Source organism: Haemorhous mexicanus, chromosome 11 (assembly GCF_027477595.1).
Source record: "Haemorhous mexicanus isolate bHaeMex1 chromosome 11, bHaeMex1.pri, whole genome shotgun sequence".
Classification (NCBI taxonomy): Eukaryota; Metazoa; Chordata; class Aves; order Passeriformes; family Fringillidae; genus Haemorhous; species Haemorhous mexicanus.
In genome coordinates, this window is record NC_082351.1 from 20,121,748 (window position 1) to 20,144,530 (window position 22,783).

General features: G+C 42.7%; 1 protein-coding gene across 13 annotated transcripts in view; it reads right to left on the reverse strand.

The window, feature by feature from the left end:
- Window positions 1-22,783, reverse strand: part of FOXP1 (forkhead box P1) — a 378,956-nt gene that overhangs the window by 14,113 nt on the left and 342,060 nt on the right. For 9 of the 13 annotated variants that reach the window (XM_059856811.1, XM_059856807.1, XM_059856812.1 and 6 more), the window contains 6 exons: window positions 17,151-17,234; window positions 8,506-8,707; window positions 8,335-8,414; window positions 7,594-7,695; window positions 2,801-2,922; window positions 627-696 (listed from right to left, as the gene is read on the reverse strand). In XM_059856811.1, the coding sequence (XP_059712794.1) occupies window positions 627-696; window positions 2,801-2,922; window positions 7,594-7,695; window positions 8,335-8,414; window positions 8,506-8,707; window positions 17,151-17,234 (660 nt within the window). The remainder of the gene's footprint in view (window positions 1-626; window positions 697-2,800; window positions 2,923-7,593; window positions 7,696-8,334; window positions 8,415-8,505; window positions 8,708-17,150; window positions 17,235-22,783) is intronic. The other 4 variants (XM_059856810.1, XM_059856819.1, XM_059856813.1 and 1 more) reach the window with 2 other exon arrangements.

Below are 22,783 nucleotides of genomic sequence, written 5' to 3' on the forward strand. Positions count from 1 at the left end.
AGGAAAAAGGGCTGGAGACATGGACATTTTTAGGCTGCAAGTTATTAATTTTGTACCCATACTTTGTGTATTTTTGCATCGTGAAAAAACTGAATTTTTGTCTTACGATTACAGTTAAAACCAATAAAAATGATCTTTTATTTTCTATAGGAATTGCACCGTTTATTTTTTACCAACAATAGGAAGATATGCAAAAATAGCCCTTAAAAGAAAAGAGGGAAAAATGATCTGCTTTCTCTTTAAAGCCATGAACAATAGAAGGTCACGTGCCACAGTATCCTATCATTCAGCACATTAATAGCTGTGCTAGAGTAATTACACTTGTGGTATTTTTGCCTCAAGTGAAATTCTGAAATAAGAGGATGGAAATTATGATACTGCTGATAAATATTAATAAGTGAACTTTTAATTTTTTTGCCACAATATTCAAAATGCTAAGCATCTAGCTAATGCTGAAGCAGCCTGATATGTGTTTGCCTCCAGGGACTATGATGCTTTATGCACTTAAGAAAAAAGTTTAACGGAATTAAAATTTAATATCTAATTAGAGCAAGGCTAATATATTTTGAAATGAGTGGGGAAGACACACGCCTCTGTTGCATATTTGCTACAGTCATTAATCTTACCTGTAAAGCAGCATTGAGAGGTGTGCAGTAGGTGTGGCTGGTCTGTATGTTTTTAATAAGAGAAGGGTTACTGCATAAGAAAAACATAAAAAGGAGAGTTAAATGCAACCAACTTCTGTGCCAGTGTTTCAAGCACGTATTGCTTACTCCCCCACCAGAAAACTAGAGCTGAGACTGGTTTTCCACACGAGTTCTCTTTCGTTTCTCTCCTTTTTTTTTTTTTTTTTTGATTTAAAGAAAATATCTGAGTTTTAAGCTATGGTTATCATATTTGCCTTTACTAAATAAGGAACATCATTATCTCTTGACGTTACCTCACCATGTGTTCTACTACCCTGCGTTAGTGGCACATCTTGGCATCTCTGCTCATTTTAGCTGTGTTCAGGAGAAATTCTCCAATTTTCGTCGTGTCTGGGAGCCCGTTACCATGTGAAGGTCCATCGTGAGGAGGCAATGATCAAAAGCATCACGGGACATTTTAAACTCTGCTTCATCCAAATGACTCTCCAAGTCGCTGGCAGTGGAGTCTCTCCCAGCAGAGGGGAGGGAGTCTCTCCCAGTGGAGGGAGGCACCACGATGAGAGACGATTTATCTGATCCATGTTATTTCCTGCCATGCCAATGGCCACTGTGAGGGCTATCCACACCATTGCCCCAAGCAGTCCATGGGCATTGAGGCTCAAGGGCAGGGAGAAACCACTATGCTGCCCTGAAGGCCATTTTTAGTAAAAAATATTCTGGTGTGCTATTTTGGACTCTTTTTTTTGTCACCTTTACATAAGGGACCAGATTTGAGATAAAGGAATGAGGACTGGATGGCTTCTCTCTTTAGGAGGCATCCCAGTATCACTGGTTCCATCAGGAGATTAAAAAAAAAAAAAAAAAAAAAAAAAAATTAAATAGAAATTAGGCAGTAAAAATGCCCATGCAAAATAACCCCCAAAAATTTTATCACTCACTGGGCATGTTTTTATTTTAATTTTATTCACATGGGAATAAATTATGGTGAGCAGAGTCTTAACTGAGCTCCTTGCACAGGGACCAGCAGTGATCAGTTGTCCAGGAGAGATGGCCTTCGAGTAAAGGTCAAAGAAAATCCCTCTGGGAAGCCCAGAATATTGGTGCATGGTTGTTGTAGGCACACAGTGGCCTGCTGATAATCTTTACAGCTGGTCTCACTGCATTTTCAAGCTCTTTAAAGTGAATTCAGCATTTCTGTCTTCAAAGTACCTTACTTTTTCTGATTAGGAGTTGCAAAACAAAGCATACAATATAAAGCAAAGGAAAATATCAGAATTAAAACTTATCTGAAACCTTTCCTGGCACATATCTGTCTTCCTGACACGTCTACAGCAGTATATCTGTGCTAGCGTGGATAATTATCTTAGTCTACATTGCTCTATAAATAAATGCTTTAACAAACATGTCAGAGTAGAGTTTTTACTACAGGCATTTGGATTATCAGAGTAGGACACACAAAATACACATAACAACCAAAAATTTAGTTTCTTTAGCAGCAAAGGTGATGACACTATTTTGTGAAATGCAAGTCTACATGAGATGGGTAAATCATGCAAAGCAAAGCAACAGCAGAAAAAAAAAATTAAAGCAAGTAAAAGCTCTTACTGTGCAACAAGCTCGCCAAAGTTTTCATCAGGGCAGTATTTTCGAGGACGGCCTCGTTGAATATGACGGCCACGTTTAAACTCTTCATCATCAACAGTCCAAAAGGACCCAAACTCATCCTCTACTCTGATAAAGCACTTATGCAGTGAGAGGTTGGTGCGAATGGCACCCTGGGACAAGAGCAGCAGCAAAGGAGATGAAGTGGAAACAAAGGGACACGGGATCGGGGACAGAACAGACATCAAATACAGGGAAAAGGAAAAAGAAAATAAAATGCAATAAGCATAAGCAAATGGTTTGTGAGGGTTAATATGCATTGCCACCTAAAAGCTACTAGCATGTGATGCAACAAACACCAAGCAAGCAGGGTCAGGGTACTGGTGGGCATACAAACAGTAGTGATGAGATGTTTGTCTTGGTTTCCCTTAACTGAGACAATGCGAAACCACCTGTGGTTGGTCTAACACCAGCTAGCAGCCAAAAGCCTCTACGTTAAACTGTAAGCATGATCCGAGCTAGGCTAAGAAGTTCAAACATGGTGGACATACCCACTGATCTTTTGTGGCCTTCGTTTTTGGAACTCTAGTTCATCCACTGTCCATACTGCCCCTTTAACGTTTTCTACTCGCACAAAACACTTGTGAAGACTAAGATTATGACGCACTGCATTCTGCAGCAAGTATAAAAGAGAAAACATTCAAAAACCTTCCATGAGAAAATGCTCATCATTGTCCAAGAACAGCAGCAGCACAGTCAGCTTGACAGTTCTCATTTTGCAATGTTAAGCCCCTTCCCCTCCCCACACCCGCTCGCTTTCCCCGGCTCTTTACATCTTATTTTGCAAAGACAAAATAAATATGAAAGCTTAAACCCAAGATTAAAAATTCACGTTATTCTTATCAATTATCCCCAGAGTGACTGAGAACAGCCACAATTTTAAGCATGCATTTTGTAGAATACAGCACATTTCATACAGAACACGAGAGGAACATTTCTTAGACTTTTTCAAAACAAATATATATACGCCCTGCAAAGAGAAATTTCTCCCCTCCTGGAAAAGAAAGCAGTTAGAAAGAACAGAAAAGATTTTATGTAAGTACAGTCGACTGGATTTCGCTGTGAGGCACAGGAGCTGGTGTTGCTGTGGTTTCCCACAGCTGGGCTAATGTGATTCAGGTGCTGGCCCTCCCTCCACACCCACAGCACGGGCCGGGGGCTCAGCAGCACCCCACCGGCCGGCCGGCACCAACTCCTGCCTCCACGGCTTGCTCTTATATGGAAGTTGGCTCTTATTTCTGGCAGACTACTGTAGTGACTGATCTGAGCCTCTGCCAAGTGAAAACATGAGGAGGGCTCTCTGAAACAAAGTGATAATATCCCCACAGCTCATCACCCAAAGGGATCCGTGCTCATGGCATCCAGCGCCTGAGTGTCCACCCTGCAGCTCCATGCTGGGAAGGATGAGCATGACCAACCCTTCCAATGTGCTGAGACACAGCGAGACACTCACTAAGGCATGGCAAGCTCTTGGCTTTTCTGTCTCTGCTCCAGGGTGCCGAGAGCCTTGTTACTCCTGAAATGGAGTGCTTTGCTTTGTCCCTGCTTCAGGAGTTTCCTGAGCAAATACCCTTCAACAACAGTTGGACCCAGTGTTCTTAAAGGTTTTTTCCAATCTAAAAGACTCTATGATTCTACATAGCCGTTGTTCATGGAATTCATAGGAATTTGTACATGGAGCTTGTTCCCAGCACCGCTGAAAGGGGCTTGGGAAACAGGAAAAAGAGAAGAAGCCATTTGCTGAAAATCTGCAGGCGAATAAACTCCATCCTCACTGGCACCATTGATTCAGTCAATCTGGTTGACTCGTTAGCAGGCACAATGCCAGCCAAACACATGGCCTGGGTCTAGGCAACCAGGAGACGACAATTTTTTTTTCCTCCCGACATCATCCTCTTGTTTTTTTTTTTTTTATGAATATGGGGTCTGGATGGGGAAAGGGAGCTCTAGCAGTGAATGTCTAAATCACTGTGCAAACAAAGGGTAGCACAGAGCATTTGTCATGTAAATCAGGAGGCGGATGTGTGTATGCTGGGAGGGGAACACAAAGAGTCTTCTGCTCCCCCTCCAACTCCCTGCCATGCCTAGTGCAGTCCCCACACTCCCACCCTGGTAGGAGTGGAAGATCTGGGGCTTGAACTGCTTTTGCTCAGCAGATGCTTGAGTGCAAACACATCTCCTCTGGCTGTAGATGCCTGATTGAGGCACTTCAGCTTTTCCACATCGATCTGCTTCTGAACTGGTGAAACAATAAACCTTCAATATGCTTTTCCTCTCAGCAAGGAAGAAATCTAGCAGAAAGTCAGCCTGTCCATCAGGCCTGCTTCTTTCTGCCCTTATTTTCTCCTTTCTGCTCTTATTTTTTAAAGGGTTTTTTTTTTTTTTCCCTCCCACCTCTTCCAGATTTCAGTACTGTTGACATTTTTGGCAAAATCCCTGATTTTGAGGTGGAGGAAAAACATGTAAACGCCCCACACCTTACGAGCTGAAATCAGCCAGCTCAGCAACTGCTGGTGGGTGCCGCACTAGTGCAACCCGACACAGGGCTGCTGGCCCACATCTGGGTAACTCAGGCAGTTTCCTGTGAAAATGGGAACACTGTCAAGTCTGGAGCAAAATGTAAGAATAATAACGCTATTTCCCCCAGTGAAAGCTGATCTTGTGGTTCATACAGCAGTTGATCAAACGCACACAGCAAAGCCCAGCGAAGGGAGTCCTCAGAGTTTGTAAATAGTCTCTGAAGACAGGGTTGAGCAGGAATATTTGTGTTTTTCTTTAAATTAATTTAATATTGGAGAAACACTTTACAGACTGTTCTTGTTCTCTTGAAGTCCATTTGCAACTGATGTTTAAGGCTGTGGGATGGGGCTCTTGCTGGATATGTTGAGACAGAGAAGTTGAATATTTACAAGACATCCATGAAGTGTTGCTCTAATTTTCTATTTTCCATGTGATCACTTATTTAAAGAACTCATGCCAGAAAAAAATTGTTGTGTTTCCCCTGCCTCTGGATACTTGCTATCTAACAGTTTTATGTGAACAATACCCCAACGTGTCAGAGCCACACCTGCAGCCTGTGCCTCATGGCTGTGACTCTGTGCCAGCAAATTAATCCAAAAAATATAAGCAAACAGACATTGCCTCTGACCTGTCAGAACCAGTTCACAATGCTGCACCAGCAATCAGCTTAACAGAAAAATTAGGAGCTATTATTGTAAGATTATATATTTACCTTGTTAAAAATATTTGTATGCAAGCCACTTCTGCAGAAAAATTACCCTGAACATGCTTGAATGTACTAAATGAAAGGGTTTGTTATTTTAATAACTGCTCAGGCTCTGCCATACTGCATTTTGGGAAAGAGGTTCAGTTTTTAAAGGTCTTTATTCTTGCACTTTTTTGTGTTTTTGAAATAGGGCTCAGGGAAGCTTGTCCACACCAAACCCTGACCCTAAACTTGGGGAACAGTGATCCAAATGCCCCCTAAGCATTAGCTGAAGGTGAGCACAAATCAGCACATATATATTCAAATTATTCTGATTCTGCAATTAGCCCCTTGTGCTTGTTCTGCACCCTGTGGGCTTCCCGTCATGCCAATCCAGAGCTGCATTTTCATCCCTGCTGTTCCTGGGGGCTGGCAGAAATCTGAGCAGTCTCCAGCACAAAAATCTGCACTACTCCAACCAGTTGTCTATTTTGCTGGTGCTGGTGGATATGGGGTTGAAGTTTTTCTTTCCCATCACATGAGGCAGGACCTGGACACCTACAGAAGGTCAAGGTGTCCAAGGAGGGGTCTCCAAACGGCACCTGCCTCCCTGGGACACACAGAGTCCTTTTACAAGCCTGAGAATCTGCACTCAGCCTCTCTGCTGCTCTTCTGTATTTGCACAGGCTCCTGGGACTGGGTTTTTTGGGATGCCAAAAGCTAATTCCCAAAACTAGGCTCACAGGAGATACAGCCAGGACTGCCTGCTGCCTTCTTCCACTCCTCCCTCCACTTCTCTTTGCTGCTAGAACTAAATAGGATTTTTACTTTAGCACCCACACCTGCAGCTGCTGAAAAGCCCTACTGGAAGCACTCCAGCAGCAAAAGACAGGCAGGTCTAAAAGGATCTTAAATCAGGGAAAGTTAATTTCCTTTCTGGATAGTAAGGAAGCTGCAAAGTTGAACACTGCTCATGTTTTCCAACTGCAGGGAAGAATCAAAGCAGCAATCACAGAAAAGTTTTCCTGAACTTAAGACTTCTAGACCAGGGTTGAAAATGTACAAAATTGTGCTGGGGTCTGAATGAAACGAAAACCATGCCACTAAAAACCAAGCTAACTTCCAAGGACCATTTTTAGCTCCATCCGCTAAAGGAATTAATCTTAAATGCAGGCTGGGACAGGAAAAACAGAAAGAGCTGATGGAACAGCATGTATGGGACCTATTCATACTACCTGGTCATTTGAAGTTGTTTGAGAACAAGAGTGGGGTCTGGATAAAGAGAGATTCCAAGCACCAGGGTATAGTTTTTACAGCAACACAACATCCAGTTATTTGAATCATTCATTTGTGATTGCACTGGATTCAGAAATCAGTATGACTATTAAAGTGCTATATTTAAAGTGAAAGAGTGGACCCCCAAAATACAGAATAAAATTAACTCCCCAAACCTCTCATCTAACAGTATGTGTGACAGTTATCAAAGGAAATTAAAGTGCAAAACCCCACGTCTTTTTCTGTTAAAGACATTCCTCATTGAGGAGCCTGCTCCTTGCATATTAAATTCAATAGGCTTCTGCTGTGTGATTAAAAAAAACAGAGAGGAAGTTTATAACAGCTGTTTATGTAGTTAAGAGTCAATCGACTGAGGAAAGAAATCCACTGATCTATAGATCCTAGGGAAAAAAATGGTTGTGATTAAAACCTGAATAGCTAAAAAGACCAATAGTATATCTTCTACTGACACGAGAACTTTACCTCCTTTTTTTTTTTAATTTTCTAATATGTTCCGGCTGAAGAGCCTGAGTTTCCCTGCTCGTAGCAACCACACAGAGGAACTCATGGCATAATCACAGAACATAAAAGCCAATAATGGGGATTCAATTAGTGGTTTTCAAAGGCAGAGGAATTTTTTCTGCCAAATATCAAATTGCTCCTGCAGATAAGGCACCCGGCGCGTGTCACAACTGCCGATCTAAATTTTTCATGTCCCCACAATTGTTGGGACAATTTATGTCATCAGCAAGGTCTGTTCTGTACATGGCAGAGAGCAAAGGCAGGAGGTGGGCTCAGCCTTACCTTCCACGTCGCCGCGTTGCGTCGGAAGTAGGCGAACATTCGCGTGAACCAGTTGTAGATTTCGTTTAGTGTTAGCTGTTTTTCAGGAGATTCCAGGATGGCCTTGTGGAGCAAAGCGATTGCAAGATCAGTTACCAGCACACCAGTACAAAACACGCTCACAGTTTTACTTTGCCAGATACAAAAAAAAAGGGAAGAAAGGAAGAACGAAAAAGAAGAGATTTGGAGCAAGAAATCGAAAGGAGGTTTTTCACAATACGAACTAAGATTAATGGCTGTATTTAACAGTTCAATGGCAAAATTCAAAATGGAATTATCTAATTGTTTTGAGTTTTTATTTCTGTTTCCTTACAGAAATATTAATTTATTAGTCATTCATAAAGCAGAATCAAAGAGAAATGCAAAACATTTCACTAGCTGATTAAAGCTCAGTAATTATTTAGAGCTCAGATTAATTCTAGGGATCAGAGATTACTGTAGCTTGTGATAATTGACTTGCCATCTTTAAACAGGCTCATTTTCACTGTTGTGTGAAATGAATTTCCTAATAATCACATCGTATTGTAATACTTAATCAAAAGCAATTATGTTATATATTGCAGTTCTAAAAACCCTTATAGTAAAGGTTTGAGCATTTGAGCACGCTTACATACCAAAGGTTTGAAAATCTATTTAATCCAGCACATATAGAGAGATATACTTTTTTACATAATCCAGACGCGTGTGTTTGGCTCAGCTTACCTGTCTAATTAAAGATGCATATGTGAATGGTGGTCTAACTTCTGCGTTCTTATAAAATTCTTGGTTCTGGGCAATATCTGCTAAATAAGAGCAGTTGTTCTGTTATCATCGCAGCCCGACGCCGCCAGGCTGCGGGTGAGGGCGGGGGCTGTGCCAGCAGAACCCCGTTACCTGAAGAGATGGGGACGTTGTACTTGTCCGAGTACCGCCTCCGGATGGGTCCGACGTTGTGCATGCTCGTGGTAGTGATGACCGACGGTCCCTGCGTGACGGGAGTGATGGGCGCAGTCGGGGTGGTGGGAGTATGAGGTAAACTCTGCGGAGACGCCTCGGACGCGGTCTTGGACAGCGTGACGCTCGATACCAGATTCAGCTGCGGAGGGAAGGACGAGGGGGTCGTTACAAACAGCATTTCTGGGTGGTTAAGGGCTGCAGGGGAAACCCTCGATACTGGAGCGTCCCTCAGTTATGAGCAGACACTGCAGCTCCAGCACAAAGTGCTGCTGTAACATCTCTGTTAAGAGCCAGCAAAGGGAAAGAAATAATAATTACATATATACATCTCCAAATAGGTTTAGAAAACAGAGCAACATAGCCTGCTGCCTAAAGAACAAATCATGAATTTTTATCTAAATCTTAATAGAAGATCTCGCACAGTACATGATCATTTTAATATTTTACTTCAAGTTTCATTGTTTCACAATCTAAACCCCACACCTCTCTGATTTCCATGCTATCATTATGCATGGCTTCTAATCAGTCTTCCTGGATATTTCATTGAAGGCATCAGGCTTAAAATAAAAGACAAGACTTTCCTAGGGACATGCTAGAGAGAAACACAATCTCTCTCTTCAGCATTTCGGCTTTTCTTTTTTTTTTTTTTTTCCTCTCTGTTCATCCATTTTAAAAGCAAAGCCCAGAGTAGGTTAACACTGGAATAATTTAATTAATCACAGTGCATGAAATACTGTGAGCATTCAGCCCAGCACAAGTGGCACCGCTCTGTTTTTCCTTTCTAGGATGGAAGGCACTGGTGTTACCTGCACGAAGCCTGGCCCCACTGGTGTGGCAGAGTGCCACAGCAGGCTGTAAAACACACCTGCCTCCAGGATTGGGTATCAAACCCAGCTCCAGCCCGACTGTTTTCGACACACAACCTATTTATATAACCAGCATCCACATTCCTCCCCAACCCTTTCTTTCTGCCCTACAATGTCCTTTGAAAGATGACGCCCCATCCCAATAGGTTGCTGCTGCTGAAGTATTTTAAACAAACAATCCAATCCCTCAACTACAACATCACAGAAGACGACCAAGAAAAGGGCTCTTTGACTACTTCCACATTTCCTTCCCTTAGGCGGTTTCACAAATAATATTGGTGAAATCCTGACTCCCCTGAAGTCGGTAGTGAAATTCCTACTGAATTTAACAGGGCCAGAATTTTACAACTTTTGTTCACGATTAAAATTCCTTTTTTGCTAGACATTAAACCTTCTGAGATGAAGGCAAGGCACACGATGCAGTTATGCCCCCAAAATCTCATGTTTATCCATAAGGCACTGTATTAATTTTCCTTGTATGAAAGTAACCAGATAAGAAAACTCCTATTAGCATCCCTCATATGAGTTAATAGCCACAAATAATGTTTCTTTTAAAAAATAATAGGATTTATGCCAAACAAAGGTAGTGGAAAATAAAGAGCTGTAGTATTACAGAGAGGATACCAACACAAAAAGCCCATCGCCTACAGAAAGGGCTCAGCTGAGGGAAGATAAATTGTGATTGCTTGTCCTTCCTGACAGTGAGAAGGAGCTGAGGGAAACCCTAGCCACAAACTCCTGGCACAGCCTGATGCTGCTGCTCCAAGGGAAGAAGGTGGTGAGCAGCAGACCTGCACACCTTTCCCTGCAGGGGCTTACAAATTCCCTTGCCTTCCAGTGGGAAATTTTTAACACTTTGTGGCAAAGCCAGGGAGAGTGAACCCAGAGAGCAATGGTGAAGGTGGTGAAATGCAGGTATTGATCCCCACTCCAACATGAACCACTACCTGCAGTCTGGAGTTTTGAACCCCCCTGGTGCCATGCACTGCCACCATGTGCCACCCAGTCAGCTCGCTGACTGGCCTGATTTAAGGACACTGATTAGGGACATATATATAGTAATGTCTCCCTGTTATCCATCCATCCATCTATTACATATGATAAAAGGACCAGTGATGATAATAATAGTGCAACTGACAGGTCTCACCATGAAATTAAATCTACTGTATTTTATCTCAGTTTCTAAATGGACATTTTAACAGTCCAATAACTGCGAGGAAATCTGCATCAATTTTAAGTGCCCTTCTCAGTGCAGGCTCGGCAGCCGGGCCCTCCTGTTGGAAAGATCACTGCTCCTGCTTCATCATTACGGCTCCCAACTACTCCATTTCAAAAGAGCCCCCTTCCTTTTTCAGCATGTAAAAACTTAACATTTAATCTGTTTCTACTAGGGAAGCTTGAGAAAGGATCCACAAAGGTCAGCATTCTCTGCTTAAAGAATCTGAATCGAGTTAAATTTCTTTAGGCTTTACAGCATAGGTAGCGACGAGGAATAAACACAGAAGAGGATGAGCAAAGGGGGGGGCTTTAACAGGCTTGACAAATGACACTGTGATTCACACCCACTGCTGGGCTGCCACTAATAAGCTACAGAGGAAGCAGCCAATCTCAGCTAATTACCAGATAAAATTGTATTGTAAGGACTCTAATTAGGAGATGCTTATGGAGGTGATCTAATGATTAAACGCTGCATCCAAGTGACCCCACCATCAATGTGCAGTGGTGCAAGATGTCACCGGAATATTTTGTAGAAACAGTAATTTTATTTCAAGGAGGGGAGGCAGTAATATTTGTAATAATGGCTATGAGGTAAACTAATTAAAAGACAGTTCCTAAAGGAAGACTGTGGCTTTGAGCAGCTGTGGCCGTTCCAAAACAAAGTGCCAAATCTCAACAGAGGAGCTGCAGTCAAGTGGAAAATTTCTGCCTGACCTCTGCTCTCGCTATTAATTTGCAGGAAACCTAATGACACATATACATATTCCCACAAAATTGTTCTAATTGCTAATTTGCCAAAGGAGCCCAGTTTCCAAATTAAACATGACTGCAGTCTGTGAGGAAAGAGAGAACAAAAAGCTGGAACGCAGCGAGTCTGCCGTGTTTCACCTCCGACGACCATTTGTGAGCCTGAACCAACAAGTTAATGAAACACGACCTTGTCCATCGCTAGCAAAGTTTTTCCGTTTTCCGTGTTTTATTTGATGACACTCTCCTCTTCCAGCTGGGTTCCCCAAACCCGAGCCAGGGTGAGGGAGGAGAGGGCTGCACTCCCTCCACAGCCTTTCGCTGCCGCTTCCTTTGTTGCGTCGATAGCGCCAAGGCTGAAAAATCGGTTGTGAATTAGAGCAGAATAACAAATTATGAATGGTGTTGGTTTTGTTGCCATCTTGAATTATTAATCTGAATGGTAAACTATTAAATCTTAATATTGGCATCAATTAGAAGCGTGGAAGCGGCTGTGGATGACTGTGCAGGGCAAAGATCAGGGAGGGGACTGGGCTGGGAGGGTTTCTTTTCCTGATGGAAACTCTACATGGTTTCTGCCTGTTTGCATTTGCTATTTAAAAACAAGTTACTATGATTAGAAAAGTTGTTCGCATTGGTATTTTGTACACAGGCTGTTTCCCACATACCGTAATTTTTGGATGAGTATCACTGCTGGCAGAGGGCAGGGAACCCAAGCCACAGAGTGAGCACTTCAACAAGCAAGAACTCTTGCACTGCAGCAATGTGGGCACTCAGAGTTCACCCCTGCACCAAGGAGTTAAAATGTTTTTGTAATATTTGTCCCGGGAATGGGGGGAGGGAGGATTTCCTCCAGCCTTTAAAAAACAATCAAACCCAAAAATAATAATTAAAAAACCCCAAAAAAACCTAACAGAAAACACACCAAATCTCACAACAGTTGTTAAGTCCTAAAATTCTGCAAATTCAATCACTGAACTTTGTTGATTGCTTTGTTCAGTTTTGGTTCTTGAGACTATTTCCACACGCTGTTTTGACTTGGTGATTCATAACTGCCATCGTTTCAGCGCTCAATATCCTTCTTAGGACTTTATTATTAACCTTCCCTTTCAAGAAATAGTCATGTCTCCCTATTAAAGGTGAAAACAAGAGTAATTAGCTTTTTTTCTTTAGATATAAACAAGGCAGAGGTAACCCATCTATCACCCAGTCTAAAAAAACAGATTTCCATTTAGTGGCTCTCCTACTAGGACTAAGTCTGATTTCTTTTTGTGTAAATATTTTACATGACAATAGTGGCTGCACATAAAATAGCACTGAAACTTTTAAAAAGGGGAAAAAAAAGTTTCTAAGGGTCACAGTGAGGCCATACCCAGTGACTCCCCTGGGTGCTGCTGCTCTGGGCCCAGCTGGGGCTGAGGACTTATCTGCATTGAGCTCCTGGGACTGAAATACTTTGGAGAAGAAACTCCTTTTCTTGACATTGAGGGTGAGAGAGAGAAAGTGAATACTGGGCCTAAAACTTTGTTCATTGCTGTGTCTTCCTCTCCCTGTTTCAGCCTGGACACATCAGTGTATTGGATGCAGAGCCTGGCAGGCAGCAATCACTTAGCAGGTGTTGTTATTGGCAGGAATACTAAGGAAACTGAAGCTGAGGAGTGAGACTTAATGAAAACCAGTATATAAAAACAGCTTTTGTTGTGCTTGAGAATCTCTCTTTATTGCTGCATATCGTTATTTTTTCAAACTATAAAGTATGGCTACAGCAGCTAAAATGCTCAGTCATTACCTCAACAGTTAAAAGACTCTTTTTTTTTTAATGCTTTGTTATTACAGTTGCTAAAAACAGTATTTCAAAACAATCATAACTGCTATGGTTATGGTAAAAAAAATACATTAAAGAAGGGATATCTAACAGTGCATCTTATTTAAAGCGCCAGAAGGGCCTTTAAAAGTTTTCTGTCTATTTTTAAAAGATAGTTAAAGCACCCAGTATGAAGAATTACTTGCTGGTTGATGCTTTTTCCTTCTCCTTCCCTTCCTATGAACTTCGACACAAGTTAATCCTCCCAGAAGAAAGCACATTTCCATTTGAACCTTTTATGCTGATGGCTAACACCGATGCAAACAGCATGTCGGGGGGGTACCTTAATAGCAAAACCAGGATGACAGTTCTTGAGAAATCGCTGTTCCGGCTTTTGTGTTGTGGTTTTGTTTTTTTACCTTGAAAAAAAGTTCACCTTACCAAAACACGTCACAGCTTATTCTGTCTCATGGCTTTGTTCTGACTTTACTCAGGCCCCTCAGTCCCACCAAAACAACACGTGTAGCACGGATGGGAACAGCGCTGCCTGCTCCAAGTGCTGAGCTCTGAGATAGCTCCATTTTCTTTTGAACTGTTGCTATTGAGCATTTTCATTACAAAGCTGGGTGTTTTTAAAGGTGAACCTGAGCGCTGCCCCAGTTCCTGGGATGTTCCCCTGCACCACAGACCAGCATGCCCAGCAGCCCCTGGGGAGCAGCACCAGACACAGACAGCACCTCCCTGCCCATGTAGTCTGCCAATGATTTGGGCCACCACCACTATGCCACACAGGAATGTGCTTAAATCTCATCGACTTTAGTAGGACTAGAGAGCTTTACTGAGCAGATTTCTTGGTGGGCTGAAATGTAGGGGCCACTCCACCACTCCTGCCAAGCTCAAAATTACTGCAGAGAGCTAAAGGCACCGAAAGGTGGGGATGGGATGGAAGGACATGGCTAAAACAGACAAGCAACCCTTCCCCAGAGCTGGGTGAGTTTTGAATTGACACACAACCCTCAAGAACTTGGCTGTGATCCAGCTGGTTCAAACTGGTCCAACACCACACACTCAACTACTGTCTGAAGCCCAGAAGGCAAAGATGGCACAAGTGGACAGCGTGGATTACACACAGCACATGCTCATACAGCCTCTTACCTGCTAGTAACAAAACAGCTTAAAACAAGCATTAAAATCCTTTAAGCAGAATAAAAACATTTCCTCAGTCATGAAAAGGCTGTAATTTTAAATCCTAACTCACTGCTATGTTTGGACTTGCAGACGTTTTTTCCTTTAAAATCACTGAAGTACCATAATGTATTAGTTCTAACACACACCTTGCATTAGTTACGTTGGCAGAAAAAAAAATTAATTACTGGATGTAAAGACTACTTTGCAGTGCAATAATGGTCATCAGATCTTTTTACCAAAGTCCTATCCCACTGAGTTGAAAGGATGAGGGTCTAGCAGAGTCTATGCAATGCCTGTGTATTTTTTTCACTAGGAAAGCACAATTTATGCAAAACACTATACTTCTACATTTTATAATTAATTTTCAAATGCTTCACCTATACATATTTTAATAATTTCCGATTTATCAGATGGTATCTATAATAAATTTTTCTATATTTCAATAAATGAAAAGAAGGCAGTTTCAATCCAACAACAGAGTGCCACACAATATAGGCCTGTCAGGCACCAATTTTTACTTCTAACATGTAAGTTAAAGGATAAGGAATTTATAATGCTGCCTGTGAACGAAACCACTTTTCATACACAAATGTGATCTTTTTTTTTCCAAAGGGTAATACAACAGTACATTTACATAAACTAATCCAAACAATCTATGTATTTGACAATGGCAAACCTCACACAGACTGCCTATTGTTGGTTTACATCTTGGAGTTCTTTATGTTGGCTTGTAACACTGCTCTAGCTGTCAAAGGTTTGACTTGGACTCTAAATAAATGGTTATAGAAGTGCTGTGCAGCGATATTGGACTTCTTTGCAAAAGAAAACCTGCTGTGTATGAATTCAAAAGCTATTAATTTTTCAGTCAAAAATATTCATGCCTATTTCTTTTAATAAAGAAACACTGTGCTGAGCAACTGAGAGATAATGTTGACTAGTGGTACAGAATTTTCAATAGAGAAGTTAAAAATAAATTTAGTAGGAGGTCCCCAACAAAGCTATAATTTTCCAGAATGTAAAACATTTTTAATACTAATCAAGACAGCCCTTTTCCCCCTGCGTTCACAGGTTTTTCTCCTCTGCTTTTCCCTGTTTATTAGCTGTTAACACTAATCTTCATGGCGACACTGCCTGGTATCTCCATAGCCTACAAGACCCTCCAGAGCTCCCTGCCCTCGGCGGCCCGGCATCGATCACCAGCAGCCCTGCCAAACACCGCTCGCCTTCTGATGATTTCCTCCCTTCAGTTTGTAATCCTTCCTCCTGAGGGGCACTGCTGTTATGAAAGGCCTCAAGGCAGAGTGCTTTGAGACTCCCAGATTATTCCGCTGTTTTAATTTTTAATCCAGTAAGAGCTATAGAAACCAAACCTCCTCCCCATTCTGTTGGGTCTACACACTTTGCCAACAATGCGCTAAAGCATTTGCATTCGGGCTGGGATGGGTGTGAGGAACTAGAAGAATGCTATTTTTATAGACACTGCCAGTAGCTTCTACTCTAGAGGGCTGGTGTCCACCAGACCAAGCAATTCTAGGCATCTCAACAGCTTAAATGGAAGGGTTTGTACCTACCACTCAACTCTCTCCAAAAAGGCGAGGAAGTTTCCTGTTGACTATGACATCTGCTCCAGGGTTACTGAATAGCCTGCAATTTTCTATCTAGTAGCCTCCCTATGCACTTCTGCAGCCATTTATTTCCAACTACATGGAAACTGAGAAATCCTTTTCTAGTAAAAATGTGTGCGCGAAGTGTTTAATGATTTTATGTTCTCTATCTCTGTAATGTGTTCTGTTTCAGACATTAATTTTGTCTACCAACTGCATCTTGGCAGGCTACCATATTTGCTGGGTTAATAGTCTGACTCCTTTTTATTTCTATCACCATAAATCACACATATATGGGTGTGTGTTTGCTTTATTTATAGAAAAAAAATCAGTCAAAACAGATAAACCAATACTTTGTCATTATGCTGCATCATTGCATATTGATTAAAATTGCTGGTACTAACTATAGATTGTCAACGCTCAATTAATTTTCACACAATGACTCAAAGCAAAATCAAATAAAGCCAGTGTACCTTTAAATCTTACAAATCTTAAAATCAAGAAGCAAAGCACTCTCTTCATTTTGAATAATCATTGGAAGCTCCCAGGAACATTGTCAGCATTAAGAGGCTGATAGAAAACAACAGCTGAAGAAGAGTCATTTCAGCCAGGGAAGGAGATGGCGGGTTTTCCTGGGTTTGAGGGTAACCAGGAGTTTTCCTGGGCAGCAAAGCCATTTGCTTCCCCTACTCCCCCTTCTTCGAAGAACAAGCTAGGGTAGAGGAGGTTCCCCTTCTCAGTTTCAACAGTATAAAACCTGATACCAGGTAACTGTGATTATCATCAGAACGTGCAGTTAAGAGTCACTTCTACAGTAAATGTCTGTCAGACCGGGAGAAAGCAAAATAAATATACTACGTATAATTTAATTACAACTCCTTCCTAACACTTCCTAAGATTTCACCCAAGTCAGGCTGATGCAAAGCGACTTAGATGAGGCCAGAAAAAGGACCAGTGCATCAGCTTTGGAACCAAACTGGACTTTGAAACTCCCTGAAGAGAGGGGGATGACAAAACCAGGCTGCACTTCCCATCTCCTCCCCACACCCGGCTCTGAAATGGGCCAGGCTCCACAGAGTGGGCTCCAGTGGGGAACAGGAAAGAGAGGTTTGTTGTGAGGTTTGGTTTTTGCTTTCAGCACAGTTCAGTACTTACGGGCTGAGGGGTGGCTTTTGGTTCAGTTGACTTCACATGCAGGTGTGTCATCATGGCTTGCAGGCGCTCTTTATCTTTTGCAAGCTGGAAGGGGAGAGGAAAAAAAAAATATCCTCTGTTAGTCGTACAAATAAAACCCAGCCTCTGCTTATTCCTAATTAAACAGCTGGCACCGAGGCATGAGACAGAAGAGTTTTATTGCTGAGTAGTTTGGAAATTGTATATGGGCTATTCGTGAGGTAAAGCGAATGTGTGGTGCTGGGTGTCACCATTTCCCAAAGCAAAATGCATTAGCCCTCGAGTGAGAAGAGCTAGACCTGCTGGCACCAAGAGCTTCACTCCAGCCTTGACAGCTAAAAGACAACAGTGAATCATGTTTATTAACCAGCCCCACTCCAGCTCAGGAGGCTCAGCAGAAGGAAAGCAAGGCAGCGGGTCTAGGATGCGTTTTCCTTCTCTCAGAGCACAGAACAAGAGGCACAGATGGGCTGTGGCTTTACATGAACCACAGGCATTGTGGCACATGCAACGAGCACAGCTGGGGTGGTTAACCACATGAGGCACCTCCACAGGGCTCTGCAGGCAGCCTTGGGTCCACAAGCACCTTGATGTGACTTGAGGAGGTGGCAGAGCCCTCGGTGGGTCACCCTGAGAAGCCAGGCTGGGCACCAGAGCAAGGCCACCCTGAGCACGGGGCAGGACCTGCTGTGGGAGCTGCCAGCATCCCTCGGGCATAAGCCTGAGGGCAGTGGGGTGGGAAAGGCTGAAAGCAGCAGTTATCACCCCAAACCACTCATCTCTGGGCACCCAATGCCACAGGACTCACACTGTCATCCTTTCACTTCAGGCCCAAGAGGTGGGGTGAAGCCCCTGCACTCAATGTCTCTTGCATTTTATGTTTGAGATCTACACAGCTGGACTCTCTGGATCACTGGTATGCATCCATAGCCTGGTCAGCTTCCCAAAGCATTTCAGTGCACTGCACAGACACTAAATTTCATTATTTTTGGAAACAAGGAGTTTTTTTTCAATGTGTGAATGGGACTTTTTTTCCAGCTGCTCTTCAAAAAAAATTACAGTGGAAAGATATTAAGAATACTAATGAAAAAGGGGTGGTGCTAACCTGCATGCCGAACATAAAGGTTGCTGCTTCCAAGAGGACCTGAATCAGGTTCTTACAAATGCCAGTTTTTGCAGAGCTTAGTTTTTGCTTTATTCAAGCCAGATTCCTGGTGCCAAGAGGAGAACTGTGCTCACATTCCAGCAAAACTTAAAACAACCTGCCCACCTTATCACCATCATCTGTTTGTAGCAGTAAAGTGGGGCTAAGTGTATATAAAAGGAGAGTTGATCATAAATCTCCACTCACAACCTTACGGCCAAGGTTGTCCTGCTCTTTGCAAGGCAAGGGGTTTGAGATTGTGCCATGACAGGACAAAACTTGGCACTGAAGTTTCCAAGACAGGAATGAAATAAAGAGAAAAAATGGTGTCACTGCACTTTTCAAATGGCTCCTCTTCTTTTGGTCAAAAACCTCAATGGCAAGAGAGAAAACCTGACACCTATGGCAGATCTCCTGCAATCTCAACCTGATCTGAGCTGGACACTTCACAGGAGAGCTGAGGGCAGCGACAGGCTCTTATCTCAGCGCTGCAGCAGGAACTTCTCCCTCTGAGAGTCCTCTGAGAACCTCTCCAGAGAAAGGAGAGGGCTCACCCTCAGCTGCTGTGCTTCATACAAAACAAATTAAGCCAAGAAATCGCTGTGCTCTCGGCGCAGCTCTGTTGTGCAATCCCTCATTCCTAGCAGTCTCCGGGCACACGGGCTGCTTGGCGGGGTCATCTGTGCATTAAATTTTGGTCTGCAGGCTACTGCAGAAGAACAACATCTCATAGCCAAAATAAATAAAAGGCAGGCACCTGAGAGCTTCCTGCCAGCCCCGGCGCGGCGGCAGGAGGGGATGGCACCCGGGCAGCACAGGGCACACCCTGCCGTGCTTCCTCCAGCCCCCGCGGCGAGGGAGAGGGGAGAGGGGAAAGGGGCACCTCCCTCCCAGCACCAGGGTCCTTGTTTGTAGTGTTTCCACTCATCGTCTCAGCAATGCTTTTAACGCCGAATCTGGTGGATGGAGGTTATTAAAGATCCTCTCGACATTTCAGGCAGACACACGCTAGCATTTTGTCATAGTCTAGGAATTCAAACACTCACCCAGTTAGGCAGGAGTTTAAATTATGAAAAATAGAGGTCTCTCAGTTTCAAAGCACTGAAGAGAAGTAAAAAAATCTGAAGAATTTCTTTAAACTGTTTTTCCCTTAGGTCAGGAAGCAGTAGTGATATAAAACTAGAGTGTCACTTGTAGCCCCTCTGGTCAGTGGGGTCAAACAAAAGAAGCCATGGGGGATTGCTCAGCCACTGACAGAAGCAAATTCTCACTGGTGGCAATAACTGGAGTGTAGATGGCCCAGAAATGGGAATCAATAGTCAACAGGCAGGAAAATGCTCTTGATCTACTGATAATGTTGTTGGGCAAGGACAGTTCTGACATGGAGGTAAGAATCTGCTCTGTACATGGGCCTGAGGAACACAGTCCCATCTGAAGCTTCCTTCTTTCTTCCTATACCCATTTGGAAAGCTCTGCATGGTGAGGGTTTTCAGACAGCCATCCAGGTCTCTGTGATAAGCCTGATTTTGTGAGACTTCCTTCACCGCTGGACGTACAATGTGGGTGCCTAACTATGGTTCCACCAAAAAAACATCCAGAGGAAGGTACAAGTCTTGCAAATGTGGACACCAAGAAACACAACTTGGGCTGGAGAGGTCAAATCCTAAAACTGTACCAGTAGGAAAGGAAGGAGAGGGAAGCACAGAAAGCAGAGGCCAGAAGGGGCTCCAGACAAGGCAGTGACCAAGGAGCAAGAGGAAAGGCATCAGAAACAAAGGTGATAAAGAACTTGTACGGGAGGAAAACCAGACAAAAAAAAATAAAGACAAGAATCAGGAATGGGAAAATGAAAACCCAGTGAGGGCATTCAACAGGAATGGGAGAGCACTTCAGCAGCAGGATTTCGGACAGACCAAGGACAAAGGAGAAGGAAGCTAGTCACAGGCAGTGCAAGAGGCAGCCAAAACACAGCCCTCCCATTCCATGGCTGGTTGGCCTGAGCACTAGAAAGGTTTAGAATCCACTTTTCAAGAGTGTCAATGGATGCTGCAGGAAAACAGACACAAGCAGCATTTTCACTGCACTGAAAATGGCCAGCTGCCTTCGTTTTCTTCCCTTAGGAGACACTTCTCTAGACTCATCACAACCCTGTTGCTATACTGAAATGTCTTCCCACTCAAAGGTAGCAAAATGGATATCCTACTCCTGCTAACAACTAGCTAAGGACAGGGGTATGTTCCTGTGTTTGTGTTTTACTCAGCAGCACAATTGTCACTATTTATAATGGCAAAAAATGATCTTGTCAAGATAGTTTAAATAAAGCAAAATGTGAGATTTCTACCTTGCCTGTGATTTTTGAAGTATGTTTGTGATGGAAATGCTAAGACCAAACTTCAAGATCTCTGCCAAGGGGCATTTGCAATCAATCACAAAACAGATTTGAGCAGTTTCATTCCAAAATTTTGATTAAAAATTACTTTAGAAGATATTACACTTATCTCTAATGCTGATAAAACTATAATGAGTAAAATAACAGCATAATCAACAACAACAAAAGGATAGCATTTGGGTCCATCACACTCAAAACCTGAAGTATATCCCTCAGGTGAAATGAATTTGTTTTGATGAAGCTGTACATACATTGAATGGTGGGGAATGTAGATCTTGCCCTGGTGCTGGACCCTGAAGCTGGTAATTCCCACTGTAAGACAAAGCTGCTCACCAGTGCGGCTGATCAGGGGTAAAGGCTGTGGGTGCCTTTTCTACCTAACTCATAAAACTCAGTCTGCAGAGGGCCTGTCATCACTCTGTTGGTAAGTGCTCCACAGCCTGAGGGTCAGACCTCAGACCTCCTCAGACCACGTCACTGAACACCCCACGGCTGGGCACCACACTCTTGTTTTGTTATGGCTCTGTGCAAAAACAGGCCACAGCCAGGCAAAATAGGGACTGGAGGGCAAATCCTTCTACAGAATTAGGGGCTTTTTTGAACTATCAGAGGACTGACACAGGATGAAAGGAGAGGGAGTAGAGGGAAGTGGCAGGTAAATTTCAGAAGCTGGACCACCCTCCTGCTCCTCCTGCACCTGTCCTTGCTGACCAATGCAGAGATGGCCTCACTCTGTTATCAACACTCCTGCCTAAATTAGGCCTCCAGTTCAACCTACCTACCCTGCTTATATGACTGTTAAATCCAGAACTTTCTGGCCTCACATCACGTGAAATTATGGTCTTGTCTTGTGGACCTTATGCTGCCTTCCCTTGCAATGACTCTGAGCATTGGCAGCACTAAATGGGTGTGAAGCTGTAACTATAACTCATTTACAGCAATTAGTAGAATGCACTGCTGATAAACCTTTCACAAATATTGGCATGGGCTTAGGGAGAGGTGGGAACCAAGTCCCCCAGTCCTGTCCCTGTCCAACACAGGGCATCCTCCTGTAGCTCCATTCCCAGTGACTGTGGGAGAGAAGGATTAATGCTTTTCAAGCTGACTGTGTAACTGAAGAATCTAGATTTACCTTCAGCCTCAATATTACTGCACCCTGGTGAAAGATTATCTCATCTCTCAGTTTACCAGGAAGACTGTAGATTTTTATTTTTCTTTTCCTAATTCCCAAGAAACTTGTTAAAATAACAGACCATTTCTCATAACATTTTCTGCAAGACTCTGATATTTTATGACTGGTAGTTTGATTTTTATAAAACTTGTATTAAAATAGTTTATATTACTTCAGTTAATAGTGAAAGAGTGTCATGACCAGCGTGTTCCTGAAAGTAAAATTTAGGAAATATCTATGAAAGAAAAAGGGTAATTTGTAAGATAAGAAGATAAAAAGCATTTTTTTAAAAATGCTTATCTTGAAAAGTAACAACAAGAAGTTTAAGTGTGGTTTTGCTGATTTTTCTCTCCAACTATTTGAAGCTATAAATGACTTAACTCAGTAAAATTCCAAATGTAATTATCTTCTGTACTTAGCCCAAGGCTTTCCATATATCTCTACCCTGCTGTCTTGCATACAAAATAGGTTTTTCAATAGCTGGTAACTATATAATGTACAACATTGTTTTAATTTCCCCTTCTTTGCTAACCTCTTGCCTACACACAGACACACTGTCACAGCCGCCCAGCCAGAGCAGCAAGGTGCAGGGAAGACAGAAAGGACTCAGAAGCATTTGGAAAGGCAATTACAGAAACAGCTCATACCTTTGAATCACAATCAATATATTACAATTTACCCCCTTTTGGCAGTTTGCAAAAAAAAATTATTTTCTACAAACGGTAAAAAAAGTAATAGTAATAATAATAATAATTAATAATAGTAATAATAATAGAACAACATGGAGAGTATTAGTACATGAAAGACCACCAAACAAGCCAGGTCATGCAGCGTTTGGAAATAAACATCAACCATTTCCCCTGTGTAGCAACAACTCCAAATGAAGGGGACCACATTCCCCTCGCCCCCCT